We start from the raw sequence: 14,245 nt of genomic DNA, 5'->3' as shown, positions 1-14,245 counted from the left end.
AGAAAACATCCATCAAAAGAACAGGCGAAATAAAAACATCTTCAGTTAAACAAATATTTCACCAACAGACCTGTAATGTAAGTGTTAAAGGAAACTCTTCGAGGAATAAGGGAAAATGGTAATAGATGGAATTCAGATTCATGCAAAGAAGGAAAAGTACAGGAAGTGGTAAATATATTAGAAAATAAAAAGGCATTTTCTCATTTCTTAGTTAACAAATAAATGAGTGGTTAAAGCAAAAAGAATAACTGTTGGGTTTATAACTCATGGACGCATAGACGTATTAAGAACAGCACAAAGGACAGAGAGTAGTAAATGGAAGTGCACTGTTACAAGGTTGCTAGATTATGTGTGATGTTACGAATTAAATTCATGGTAGATTGCAATACATTAAAGATGTATATTATAAACCAGAAAATAACCACTAAAAAAAAGAGGTATAGCTAGAAAGCTAATGAAGGAATTTTTTTTAAGTTTTCAATTAATATTAAAGAAGGCAAGAAAGGAAAAAATAATGAACAACAAGATGAGATGGGACAAATAGAACAAGACAAAATGCACAAAATACAAAAAAAATATGAAATACAAAAATTCAACAGTTTCAATAAATATTATTATTAAATGTAAATGGATTAAACATTTCATTTAAAAGACAGGGATTACCAGACTAGAGAAAAGGGTGAGAACCAACTATATGCACACACTTCAAACAGACAGAGAAAGATCATATGAAAAAGATCAAAAGAAATATACCATGTAAATACAAATCCTAATAAAGGTGTAGTAGCTCTATTAATATCAGATAAAGCCGACTTCAGGACAACAGCTATTACCTGTTAAATAAGGAAATTAAGAACTAAAGAGATAAATAAAGGTACTTAACAATTTTAAAAGGGTCATCAAGACATCATGATCCTAAGTGTGTGCACCTAAAACCAAGTTCCATGTACACAAATCAAAAACTGACAGAACTAAAGGGAGAAACAACATATCCAGAATTACAGTTGTCGATTGTAATACCTGTCTCTCAGTACTTGATAGAACAAGCACATTTTTTTTTAAAGCCTGAAAAGGTAGAGAGATTTTAACATTATTCTTAACCAACTTCACCTAATTGACACTACACTCAGGGAATACTCTTCCCAACTCATTCTAAGAGGCCAGTTTTACCCTGATACTCAACTTACATTATAAACGAGAAAAGTACACTACTAGCTGGAATGCAAAATGGCATAACCACTCTGAAAAAGTGTAGCTGTTTCTTAACAAGTTAAATGTACACCTATCATATGATCCAACTATTCCACTCCTGGGTGTTTACTCAAGATTAATGAAAGCAGCTGCCCATACCAGGACTTGTACACAAACGTTCAGAGCAGCTTTATTTGTATTAGCTCCAAACCAGAAACCACCCAAATGTCCGTCCACAAGTGAATAAAGCAAACTGTGGTATGTGTATCTATGCAATGGAATACTACTACTTATCAATTAAAGGGAATGAACTACTGATACCTGCAACCATGGATGGATCTTAAAACCATCAAGGTGAATAAAAGAAGCCAGACCCCCACAAACACAAACAAAAAGGGTACATACCATAAGATGCTATATATCCAATATTCTAGAAAACGTAAACTAATCTATAATAACAGAAAGCAGACAGTGTCTGCCTGGGGATGGGGAAGTGTAAGTAAGGATTATAAATGAACACAAAAAACTTCAGAGTGATGGATGTGCATAATTTCATGAGTGCATACATAGGTCAAAACTTATTAAACTGTACACTTTAAATACAGGCACTTTATTGTATGACAGTATGCCTCAATACTGTTTTAAAATACCTCACCAGAAATATTTATTTTCTTGATTATGACCACCATCAACAGACCACTGATATTCATGGGGCATGGCTAATTCTAGGATTGCAGTTCCCTAGCCTTGAGAAGTTAGTTTTGGGAGTGATATTAAGAACCAGGTAAAATCCTGGGGTATTTTAGATAGAAGTGATCAGAAAGTATGTTCTTGAAAGCAAATAACTACAAACTACCCTAGGTCTTAGAGTAATTTAGATGCCTTTCCAAGAAAAAGAAGTTTCAAAGAAGAAAGTCACTCCCCAGGCAAAGAGGACACATCCTAACATTGTAAATTTCTTCAGTTCATTTCATAGTTGGGACTCCCTGATCGTTTTAATGTGTTTTAATAAAGTATAGGCATGGTGATTTATTTAAGAACAGTGACAAGGGTGCCTAAGGGGCTTAGTTGGTTAAGCATCTGCCTTTCGCTCAGGTCATGATCCCAGGGTCCTGGGATGGAGCCCCATATCAGGCTCTTTGCTTGGCAGGGAGCCTGCTTCTCCCTCTGCCTGCAAGGCTAATAAATAAATAAAATCTTAAAAAAAAAAAAAAAAAAGAACAATGACAACAACAAATCAATCCATGTAATATACCATATTACCAGAATAAAAGAATCACAGAATCCTCCAACAGGTGGAGGAAAAAAACATAAAACAGTGATATATGACAGAAACTTTCAGTAAACTAGGAATAAAAGGTAACCTCCTCAACTGATAAAGGGTATTTATAAAAACCTACTTCAGCTAATGTAATACTTAATGATGAAAATGATCACTCTTCACGGTGAAAAACTGAACCCTATGATTAGGATAAAGGCAGAAATACTCAATTCTACTATTCAACATTGTACTGGAATGTCCTAACCAGTATAGCAAGATGGAAAAAATAATAATACAGACTGGAAAGAAAGAAGTAGAACTATCTTTATTAGTGAATGACACCAGTATATACAAGGAAAATCCTAAGAAATTGACCAAAAAAAGCTATTAGGACTAGTAAGTGAACTTAGCAAAATTTCAGGACACAATTATCAATAAACAAAAACAGTGTTTTATGTAATACCAACAAATAACTGGAAAACTAAAAATCACACAGTAGCAAAAACCATAAAATACTTAAGAGATAATTTCATGAAATATGTGCAAGACCTCTACTCTAAAAAGTATAAACTATTGCTGAGAGAAAAAGACCTGATTACTTGGAGATATATACCATATTCATGGACTGGAATACCCAGTATTATTATATCTGTTCTCTCTAAATAGATTCAGGGTAAACCTAAACAGAATCCCAGTTGGATTTTTTGTGGAAACTGGAAATCAGAAATTTCCCTAATATTTATATGGAAGAGCAAAGTTCCTAAAATTGACAAATATTCCTTTTTTTTTTTTTTAAGATTTATTTATTTATTTATTTGACAGAAAGAGAGAGAGAGGGGGACACAAACATGGGGGAGCTGGAGAGGGAGAAGCAGGCTCCCCGCCGAGCAGGGAGCCCAATGCGGGGCTCAATCCCAGGACACTGGGATCATGACCTGAGCCAAAGGCAGATGCCTAATGACTGAGCCACCCAGGTGCCCCAACAAATATTCTTTTAAAAGAGCAAAGCTGAAAAACCAAGAGTACCTGAATTTAAGATTTACTATAAAACTCCAGTAAACGAGACCATACTGGCATAAACATAGACAAATAGATTGACAGAACAGAAATAAACTCATATATACTTACACATGCAACTGATTTTCAGAAAAGGTTGCAATGCAATGGGGAAAGGACAACTCTTTTAACAAATGATGGAACAAAGAGACAGATCTCCACATGGGATAAAATGAATCTCAACTCCTACCTCTCACCATCCACGAAATTAACTTGAAAAGATCACAGACCTAAATCCAAAGGCTAAAATTATAAGGCTTCTAAAAGATAATTAAGGAGACTATCTTCACAGTCTTGAGGTAGCCAAGATATTCTGGGTAGGACCCAGAAAGCACTAACCATAGGGGGAAAAATGGGTAAATTAAACTCTATCAAAATAAAAACAAAACATTTACCAAAAGATACTGTATGAAAATCAAAGGGCACGCTGAAGATGGCGAGAAAATATTCACGGTATATGCATATAAGACCTGGAGATCCAGAATATATATAAAGAGCTCTCACAACTTAATAATATAAACACCGCAACCACAAAATGGGCAAAAGACGTTAGACAATCTCCAGAGTAAAATATACAAATGGCCGATATGCAGATGAAAAAGTGCTCAACGTCATGAGTCATCAAGAAAATACAAATTAACACCACAGTGACCACTACGTGCTCCCGGGAATAGCTAGAATTAAATAGCCCATCACCTCCAAATGGCGGCAAGAATGTGGAGCAAGTGGAACTCCCCCAGATGGCTGCTACAGCCATTCTGGAAAATGGTTTCTAAGTTCTTACAAAGTTAAACATACTCTCCCCTATGACCTAGCAATTTTAATTTAAATACTCCCTGGTATTTATCCAAGAAAAATAAACGCATATGCCCTCAAAAAGCCTCCCACGAACACTTTCATAGCAGCTTCATTCCTAAGAGCCTAAAACGGGAAACAACCCAAACAAACAAGCAAATGGCTAAACCAACTGAGGTAGTTTCCTAACACGGAATATTGCTCAGCAGTCAAAAAGAATGAACTGTTACATACAACAACGTGTAGGAGTCAAAAACGCTTTGCTACGTGAAAGCAGCCAGACACAAGAGTATTATTATACGACTCCATCTGTAAGGACTTCTGCAGTCAGTGTTAAGTTCTTCCAAATACTCTCATCAGACCCAGGGTCCTCAAGCCCGAGCCGTGGGTACCACGTGAAGCGGTCAGGTCCAGCCCCTAACCCCACACAGAATCCAGCGGCATACAAGGCTCCAGATCCGAAGGCCGCTGGAGGGAATGTTTCAGCCTCGGCAAACCAATCCTCTGTTGGATCTAGCCTAAATCTCTCATACCCTCCTTGTCCACATAGCTGGGGATCAAAGGATGGAGCCCCCTCTGGCACCCAGGAGGGAAGCTGGGAACTCAGTAGTAAGAGGAGAATGGAAGGCTGGGATGTCCCACAGGACGGGCCCTTCGAGCTCTTTTCTTCCAGGCCAAGGAAGAAGGAAGAGATTGAGGAACAGAGACAGGATGGGGCCTGCCCAAGGTCATGCAACCCTGTGAGCCAGCTGATTAAAACCTAGGGCTTCCGAGTCTTGGATTAGTACCCCTTCTAGCTTTCTCCCCCTTCCACCACCGAGGGCAAAGAGGCAGCTGTCTCGTCTAGTGGGCCAGGACTTAGCTGCATCACGTGGCACTGGCTCTGAGGAACCACGTGATTCGGGGGTGCTTAGAGGTGAGGACAGGACCACCGAAGGACGTGAATAGCGATGCCCACCCGGAGTCTACGGAGGGCAAATCAGGCTTTCCTGGCTGAAGGATGGGGCTTTCCCAGCTCTTCCAGCTACTGCAGTAAGGTGCCCCAGGTCAGACGCATGCCCGGGCCAAGCTCCCCTTTGCGTTCACCCTCCCCTCCCTAGGGCTGGCTCACCCCTTCCCCAACTCCTCCAGCCCCCAACCAGAGAAGGTACTCACTGATGGGGGCGTGTAAGGCCACGTGCTCCTGGTAGGGTGTGTAGTACTTGTACTGCTTTCCGCAGAATTCACAGGTGTAATTGCCAGTTTCTGTCCAAGAAGAGGAAAGTGTGCGAATGGGTGCCTGACTCCTGTCGAGAAGCAGCAGCATGCTCCCTCCCCTCCAACTCCCCCTCATCCTGGGACCAACTACAATCAGGAACCCACTGGAGTCAGGCCGCCTGGGTTCAAATCCCAGCTCCTCCATGTCCAGCTGTGTGACCTTGGGCAAATCTCTTAACCTCTCTGTGCCTCAGTCTTCCTATCTGTAAACGGGGGTAATAATAGGACCACCTTCTAGGATTGCTGCGAGGATTAAATTTATATGTCAAGTGCTTAGAACAGTACCTGGCACACACTGTTTCTCCAACACTCCACCCCCAGGACCTGGTGCTCGGGAAATGTGTGGACCCGAGTTGACTGACCCCCCAGTGCCAAGCTCAGGCTCAGCCCCTTCGTGAGCCCTAACCTCTGCAATGGCCACACTTGGGTCCCCTCATCTCCAGGACCTTTCCCGCCCCCAAGCACCCCACTCCCCCCAGCAGGAGGGGGTCACGTCTTCCTCTCAGGTCCCACCAGACTTTATCTTTACCTCTCTTTTGGCACTGCCTAACTTCTTTCTTCTTAAAAATTTCTGATGTAATATTGTTCACTGGGGGAAAATTATAAAATACTGATAAATACAAATACAAAATTTAAAGAGTAAGAGAAATTTCAATCATCTGTCACCCCCAAACAAAAGAGTAGCAGCTACCCCCTTGGGGTGGAGTGTGCAACCTTGCCATCCGCCCCGGGCCCCACCCCTCACTCCCATCTCATCTGGAGCGGGCTTCTCTCCCTGACATCATCTGTCTGGCTCCGATGGGCCTTGAATTAGCCAGCCCTCATCCATATCCTCTTTGTAACCTGGTGTATTCAATCGACAATACTTTGTGGACATCTTGCTCGATCAATAAACATCGATCCCCTACTGCATTTATTGGCTGCACGGTTCCCACCGGACTTAGAAATCTGCGGAGCCTGTCTCCTACCAGGGGACGTTTGGATTGTTTCAAAATTTTTCTCTTACAAAAAAAAAAAAAGAAAAATGCTGTGATCCACATCCCTGTAGAAATATTTGCCCATTTGCTCATTATTTTTCATATCGCTGCAAAATAAAGATTATTGTGCATAATCACTGCTCGTTATTTCCTCAGGATAAATTAAGGGTATACATTTTTAAGGCTTTTGATAACCACAGCACCAACTACATATCAAAAGGTTGGGCCAATTTTCATCCCAATCAGAAAGGTGTGCCTTATAGGGGGAACTACACTGCAATGCTGCTTTCATTTTCCATTTGAGTTCTAAGGAAATGGACTATTTTTCATATTTAAATAACTATAGTTTTTCTTTTGTGACTTTCCCGTCTGTGTTCACAGCCTATGGAAACATAGGTATATTTATTTACCTTTTTTTCATTGCAAGAACTCCATAGATGAAGGACATCAACAATTTTGTTCTATATGTTGCAAGTTATTTTTTTTCTCAGTTTTTTTAATCCTGTGTATGATTTTTCTCTCAATATAGACCTAAAACCTTTCTGTAACTTTTATAACTGATTCACGAACACTGGAAAAGATCCATTGTTTGCTGTTCATAGGCTTCCAGGTTGTTAGATCAACTGTATTAATCATACTATTCAAACCCTGTATGATCCTGTTTGTCTACCTTCCATTGCGTCGTACTTCCAAATTTATTTTGTTTATTTCGATGCAATGTGGTCTGATGCATATAAACAAGGCTCATGAGATCAAAATCGTCACTGTTAACCGTAGCCTTCAGAACACGACAGTATTTTCTAACACAGTGCTTCTCAAAGCTGTGGTCCCTGGACCAGCAGCGTGAGCGTCACCTGACAATCGGTTAGAAATGCAAGTTCTCAAGACTTATCCAAGACACACTGAAAGCAAAGTTCTAGGACCAGGATCCAGGAACCTGTGTCTTAACAGGCCCCCTAGAACAATCTGACGCCCGGGAGAGTGGAAGGATCACCTGCTCAGCTATTTCATGACACTGTTGTGTTAGGTGGCCTGACATTAGTAATTAATTCTTGATCATCCGTAAGAGCCTCCTTTCTCCTTGCTTGCATGTGCCTAAAAACACTTCCCTAAATCTTCTTGGGAAAATTCACTAAAAAAGATACTTCAGTAAATGCTGGGCAAAAGCAATCATGGTTCCTGCCTTCACAGAGCTTACGGTCTGGAAAAGGGGACGGAAAACTCCAATAATCACACAAACTTAAAAAAACTGCAACCACAATGGGTGTTCTTAAAGGAGACACTTAGCGAGCTATGAAAATAGCAGCAGGGAATTCAATTTAGTTAAGGAAGCAAGAGGGAGCTCCCTGAGAAAGAGGAAAAGACGAAGAATTAACGAGGTGTGTGTCTAATAAACCATTATTTCTAATTAACTTGAGAGCCTCTGTCTTCTAATGAAAGAGATTATGCCATTTGCTTTTATTGCTATAATTGACTTGGTTTTACTTGTTTTGTGGGTTTTATTTTCATATTCCACCCTTTCTGGTTTGTTTCCTTCGTTTTCAGTTGTTTTGATGCATGAAATCTCTTCTCTGCCTTTGCATTGTTCTCTGATATTCCATTATTTTCCAATATTCTCTTTTGTTTGCTTCCATAGCATGTGAGACACATCTGTCTGTTACAGTTAACAGAAAATGACATTTTCAAGTCTATTACCACTGACAAAAGTAGCTTCACTCCGTGCTTCTCAAACTTTAGCAGGTTTAAGAATCATCCAGAAAGGCAGTTACTACACAGATTGCTGGGCTCCGCCCCAGAGATTCTGATTCCGTGGAATCAGAGCCTAAGAATGTACATTTCTTTTTTTTTTTTTTTCTTAATTTATTTATTTGACAGAGACAGCCAGCGAGAGAAGGAACACAAGCAGGGGAGTGGGAGAGGAAGAAGCAGGCTCCTAGTGGAGGAGCCTGACGTGGGGCTCGATCCCAGAACGCTGGGATCATGCCCTGAGCCGAAGGCAGACGCTTAACGACTGCGCCACCCAGGCGCCCCAAGAATGTACATTTCGATAAGCTTTCAGGAGATGGTACTGCTGCTGGTCTGGGGCCCACACTATGGGAAGGACTGGTTTAACCTACTCTCCCATATCCTTCACCTAGTCCTTCGTTCTCGTGTTCTTATGAATCATTTTTAATACTGTAGAATGATCTTTGTCTTCCGCATTCAATTTTGTCATCAGATTCATATTTTAAACTTACTTCTAGTTTATCTGGTCTTAACATTGGACACAAGTCCTCCTATGCTATGAAGTCATTCCTCACAACTGGAGTGTATTTTGTGAATTTTTTGAAGATGGATAGTACATGGGAAAAATAGTGTATTTTCAAGTCCTCCTTTTCCCTTTACTCATAAATTACAGTCTGTCTAGATATAAAATTCTTAAGCTGTAATCTATGTTTCCCTTCAAAACATATTCCATTATCTTTGGCATTTAGTACTATACAGAAGTCTGAGGCAAGTCCCCCTTGGATTCATCTGTTAATAATTAATTGGCTTTTCTTATGCCTAGATGCCTGCGTATTTTTTCCTTTATAGTTTTAAAGAGTCACAAAGATCTACTGAGTTAAGGGTCTCTTCATATTGAGGTAGATTACACTCCAATCATCTGTCATCCCCTGACATACAGTGAGCCCTTACATCAGCATACATGGGTCTGCCTGTAGCACATTTTTCTTCTATTGTATCTTTGGAATGTTGCTTCTGTCCCACTGGTAACAATTATCTGGAACTGGATCCCTAGGCTCCATATTTAGCTTGTTTTCCTCTTGTTCTCTTGATCTGTTCAGGTTTCTCCTCCCCATAATTAATTCCATTTCTGCAGATCAACTCTGCTCTTTACTATGCACAATGTAGGTTTTAATTCTACTTTGTTTCTCTGCAGTCCTCCACCTCACTCCTTTCTCTGTCTCTTCATTTTATCCCACTGCTGTGTCACCGTACAACTTCAGGCTCCTCTCTCACAGGGGTCATGCTATGGACTGAACTGTGACCTCACCCCACCCCCAAAGTCAACTGTTGGCGCCCCACCTCCCCATGTGATGGTGTTTGGACATGGGGCCTGTGGTAGGTAACTGGGCTGAGATGAGGTCATGAGGATGGGGCTCTCATGACTGGTTTAGTGCCCTTGTAACAACAGGCACCAGGGAGCTTGCCTGCATGGGTCTCCCACCACGTGAGGGCACAAACAGAAGGTGGCCATCTGCAAGTCAGGAAGAAGGTTCTCACCAGAACCTGACCATGCTGGCACCTTGACCTTGGACTTCCAGCCTCCAGAACGCTGAGAAAATGAAGTTGTTTATGCCATCCAGTCCAGTAGTTTGTTATGACAGTCCAAGCAGACTAAGAGAAGTCATATTTTCTTATATTCAGTTGCGGCTGTCAAACAGAATTTTCTTCTAGATTTTGTAGTAGGTCATTTTCAGAGGTGTGCTTTTCCTCCGAGTCTCCTAAATTCTGTCTGTCTTGTTAGGTGGATTTTTATAGTTATAGTTTCATACTTTGTGTTTTTGGGGGTTTTTTTGGTGATTTAAAAAATTTTTCAAGTTACTCTTCCTTTAGCCACATATAACAATCGAGCGAACTATAGATGCAGACTTACTGTTTTCAGTAGACGTGAGCGAACTGTTCTCGAGCCCCCCATTATCATGGCAGTAAATCATCATGGCAGAAAATCATCATGGCAGACCACTATCACGGTAGTAATTCTCGATCTGCAGCTGGAGAGCAGGCTGACGCGCAGGAGCCCTGGGACCAACTTTCTCCTTCTAGAAGGATTCTTCTGCTGTCATGGCTCCAGCTTCCTTCTCCCTAAGGGCCTAATCCCCCAATTTGCTCAAATGATGTGGATGTGGACGGTGCACTTCCCAGCATGCACTGCTTCTGGGGTTTTCCTCTTCCTGGACCCACAAAGCTCTACTTGCGGCAAAAGTCCCTTCGTGGGGCTCTGGGCCTCTACCGGCTCCTCTTACTCTACACCTTGTCATTTGTAGGGTTCTGTGACCTTGGCCTGCTTGAAACCCAAGACGCAGCATTCTTATCTCACAAGGCAGCTACAGAGTGGTAACAGGAGATGCTCCCACTATGCCAGCAGTCTCAGTTCCACGATGTCAAGCTGGGAGCATGCAGGGAGCCAAACCCAGTTGCGTTTTCTCAATGCAATTCCCAATTGCTTCTGGTGTGTGACAGTTCCTCCCAGATCCTAGCACTGGTCGTCTGTCAACTCAGTTACTGACAGAGTAAGTTTCATCCAGTTCCGTATCTTCCTGGGCAATAGGTACTACTGATTTAATGCCTTCCACGCATGTGTTAAGGACTACACTCATTCTCTTGCGAATATAACCTCATCCAATCTCCACGACAATCCTGAGAGGTGAGTTTTCTTGTCATCAGCCCATTCTCGGAGTTAAGGAGACTGTGGATTAGGGAGATTATAAAGCACGTAGAACGACTTGCAGGTATTAAGTGTAGAGCTGGGGTTCACAGATGGGACGCTGTAAAGCTCCCACTCTTGGCCATTTCTTGATGACATCACTCACTTGTTACACCCTGAGTACAAGCCAGGGGCTGGGCTAGTCCGTTCCTGCATGCATCCTCCACGGGCCTTTCGGAACGGAGAGATGTTCTCGTTCCCAACTTAAAGACGAGGCAAAGGACACTGAGAAGGGGGGTAAGTAGCCAGTCGACTGGTGATGCCACCATTCAAACCTGGGCCTGATTCCAATCCTCTTTTCCTCATGATGATGCTAAGGATGGAAGGGCAGGCCGTGCTAGCCAGGGGCAGCTGGCCGGTAAGTTCTGAGATGGCAGGTGACAGATCCCGCTGCCCCCGTCCTGTATCTGTCTACGATCGTCCACCGTAGAACAGGTCTCATTCACAGGTGGGTTTCACCACAGTTTAACTTTTGGCAGTTTAGTGTTGAGGCCTTCGTTACTTTCTTCCAGAGAAGAACAACTAGGACGTACGCACAGTAAACGCATGACAAGCGCTGTGCTAACTGCTTCACGGATACTGTTCCAGTCCCAGTCTCCTGAATGCTTAAGAGTCCAAAGGAGGCAATGAATCACCCGCTACCACGAAGGAGGAAGGAGGGAGGAAACGGACTGGAGGACCCAGTCAACGCCTTCCGAAACCGGGGCCAAGCTCTGCCCTGTGAGAAGCACCTCCGGCATCGCTGTTTTTCCTGCCCGGAGATTTGCTCACGCATTCATTCAATGTTTGGGTGCGCATTTTTGCAAGCTGCCTAAAATCCTTACTGTAATGAGGCAGAGTCAACAAAGGTCTTTTCTTGCTGGGTGGTAAGCAAGCGAGAAGAGGAGGATTGCAAATCCTAAAGGGCTGGACTAGACACCTCTCACTGGCTGACTCTACCCAATCCACTCTTCTAGAAACAGCCAAAATGGACTGACTTCCTAAAATGTAAATCTGATCAAGTCCCTTCCCCACTTGGTAAACTCTCCAGCTCGTTTCCCTCAGAAAGAAGTCTCGATGCCTTCCTCTGGCATTCAAGGCTCTCTAAGACCCGAACGCAGAAACTGATCGGCCTTTCCATTCCCTAGAACAAGAGCTGCTCTCCTACCTTCACCCCGTGATGTAAGAGCTCATTCCCCACCCTGGTCCCCAATGCAGAAGCCTCCCCGATTCCCAAGGCTGGTCAGGCGCCTTCCCGGCCCGCACGGCTCCCTGAGGTTATGCTGTGACTAGCTGCGCGCTGACCTACTGCCCCCCTCCTGTGCCAAGCACCCAAGGGCAGGGCCACAACTGCCCCACCCATGGCTGTGTCCTCCCCACACGCCACGCAAGGCTGCTGCAAACAGGCAGGTGGCAGGTGTGGCTCCTACCCTCAGGGGTTTCATGGGACAAGGACAGAATGTCCACGTGGCCCCCTTGGACAGCTTCATTTGCCGATGAACCCCTTCATTTGCGGATGATGACAACAAGAGTTATTTTCCGAGCACCTATTATGTACCAGGCACTGTGCTAATAGGTGATTTACATTCACGATCTCATTTAATCCCCCAACAAACCTTCGGGGAAATGCAGTCCTCACTGACAGGTGAGGAGCCGAGGCTCAGGACGGCTAACAGACTACCAGGGCACCAAGCATGTGCTACATTCACTGCCCTGACCTTGACCCTGTGCTGTTCTGCTGCTCCTCAAAAGTGGAAGTCCTAAGACTGGCCCATTTGACAGGTGGGCAAAGTGAGGTATAAGGAAGCCAGGCGCCAGTACCAGTGTTGCAGGATGAGTGATGTCACCCCCTTCCAATGGCAAGACTCACCCCGCCACCCGCAGCCAGCCCCCAGCTGACTCCCCACCCAGCCCACCCCCAGAGAGAGGCCCGCATACTTGGCCCAATTTTCTGGAATGGTTCCGGGGGTTCCTCCTTCACCTCGTCAGTGGCCACAACACCTTGGTCGAAGGGGTCTGTGGGAGAATACACAGCCCTTAGAGCCCTGGTAACCAGGTCTTGGGAGCCCAGCCGGGGACAGGGAGGTGGGCAGTCACCAAGGACTTACCTGCCCGATTCTCGGGGGCCCCTTCCACACTAAACACTGCGCCCGGGCGGGAGGCAGCAGCCGCAGAAGGAAAGAAGCAAACAGGAGCCCTGTTAGTCCCTGCCCACGGCTGCCTCTGCCCAATGCTCCCAGCCTCTGTCCCGGAGAGGTTGCCTCTGGGACCCAGGAGAGCCGCCGTGGCCAGTGTGGACACCCCAGAAAACCAGGGGCCAGAGGAGGGCGCATCCCCACCAGGATGCAGCCTGAGCCTCCATTCCTCATCCTCCCCGTGGGCTAGGGCCCAACCTGGAGGAGGGCAGATGCCATCTGCCTGGCCTGTCTCTGGATCCTGGCAGCAACTCGAGGGGCCAGGACAGGAGAAAAAGAGGAAGAGACCAGTTGGGAGAAAAAGAGGGGATAAGAAGAACGACAAGCCAGTGGCACTGGGTGGCAGGGCCTGGCTGTCACAGCTTGTGACGGGCCAGGGTGCGGGGCTAGAGAAGGAGCCCCCTCCATCCTTTCCAGGTCCAAGACCCTATTTCTAGGATTGAGATTCTAAAAATAAATTACCTAAATTTATTGTTCTAATTTCTAACTCTATAACCTAAGACACTAAAATACCATCATTCATTTTAAAAAACTGGTTTAATTTCATCAGAGCATGTGAATACTCAGTATGAAATCGTAAAATGCATCGACATGAAATTGCTGAAATTCGACGGATTCTGACCTACAAAAATGGCAATTTCACTTGGGTTACCCTAATCAGAAGAATATATGGAGTATGACGGGGACCTTCTCTCTTCCAGAATCCCCAAGGGTCAGTCACTCCCCTCGTGGTCTGACTGCTGCCTGACCTTCCTCTGGGGCGGAGGAGAGGGGACAATGGACCGGGAGGGGGGAGGGGCCAGACGAGCAGCCCTGGCGGTGGGGGCGCTCCTCTTCGTGCAACACTCCTCCCTGGGAGCGAGGGGCCTGACTCACCATCCACGGCGTGCAGGTCCCGGTGCTCCTGGAAACAGCTATAGTACTTGTACTTCTTCCCACAGATGTCACACGTGTACCTGAAATTATCTGTGGGGGATGGAAAGACACATGCAGTTACCAGGACTTCGGTCACTTGCGCTAGGGCATTTTGGCGGGGGGAGGGGGGGCTCCTCTGCCTTAGGAACCA

General features: G+C 44.4%; 1 protein-coding gene across 23 annotated transcripts in view; it reads right to left on the bottom strand.

Moving 5' to 3' along the window:
- ZNF618 (zinc finger protein 618) overlaps nt 1-14,245 on the bottom strand; it is a 172,302-nt gene that overhangs the window by 26,149 nt on the left and 131,908 nt on the right. For 10 of the 23 annotated variants that reach the window (XM_048222918.2, XM_026513814.4, XM_026513817.4 and 7 more), the window contains 5 exons: nt 14,056-14,145; nt 13,093-13,128; nt 12,923-13,000; nt 6,090-6,149; nt 5,459-5,548 (listed from right to left, as the gene is read on the bottom strand). In XM_048222918.2, the coding sequence (XP_048078875.1) occupies nt 5,459-5,548; nt 6,090-6,149; nt 12,923-13,000; nt 13,093-13,128; nt 14,056-14,145 (354 nt within the window). The remainder of the gene's footprint in view (nt 1-5,458; nt 5,549-6,089; nt 6,150-12,922; nt 13,001-13,092; nt 13,129-14,055; nt 14,146-14,245) is intronic. The other 13 variants (XM_026513826.4, XM_026513818.4, XM_026513819.4 and 10 more) reach the window with 3 other exon arrangements.

The sequence above is a fragment of the Ursus arctos genome, unplaced genomic scaffold (assembly GCF_023065955.2).
Source record: "Ursus arctos isolate Adak ecotype North America unplaced genomic scaffold, UrsArc2.0 scaffold_18, whole genome shotgun sequence".
In the NCBI taxonomy this organism is placed as follows: domain Eukaryota; kingdom Metazoa; phylum Chordata; class Mammalia; order Carnivora; family Ursidae; genus Ursus; species Ursus arctos.
The sequence above is the reverse complement of the archived record's forward strand: the minus strand, read 5'-3'. Positions and strand labels throughout refer to the sequence as shown.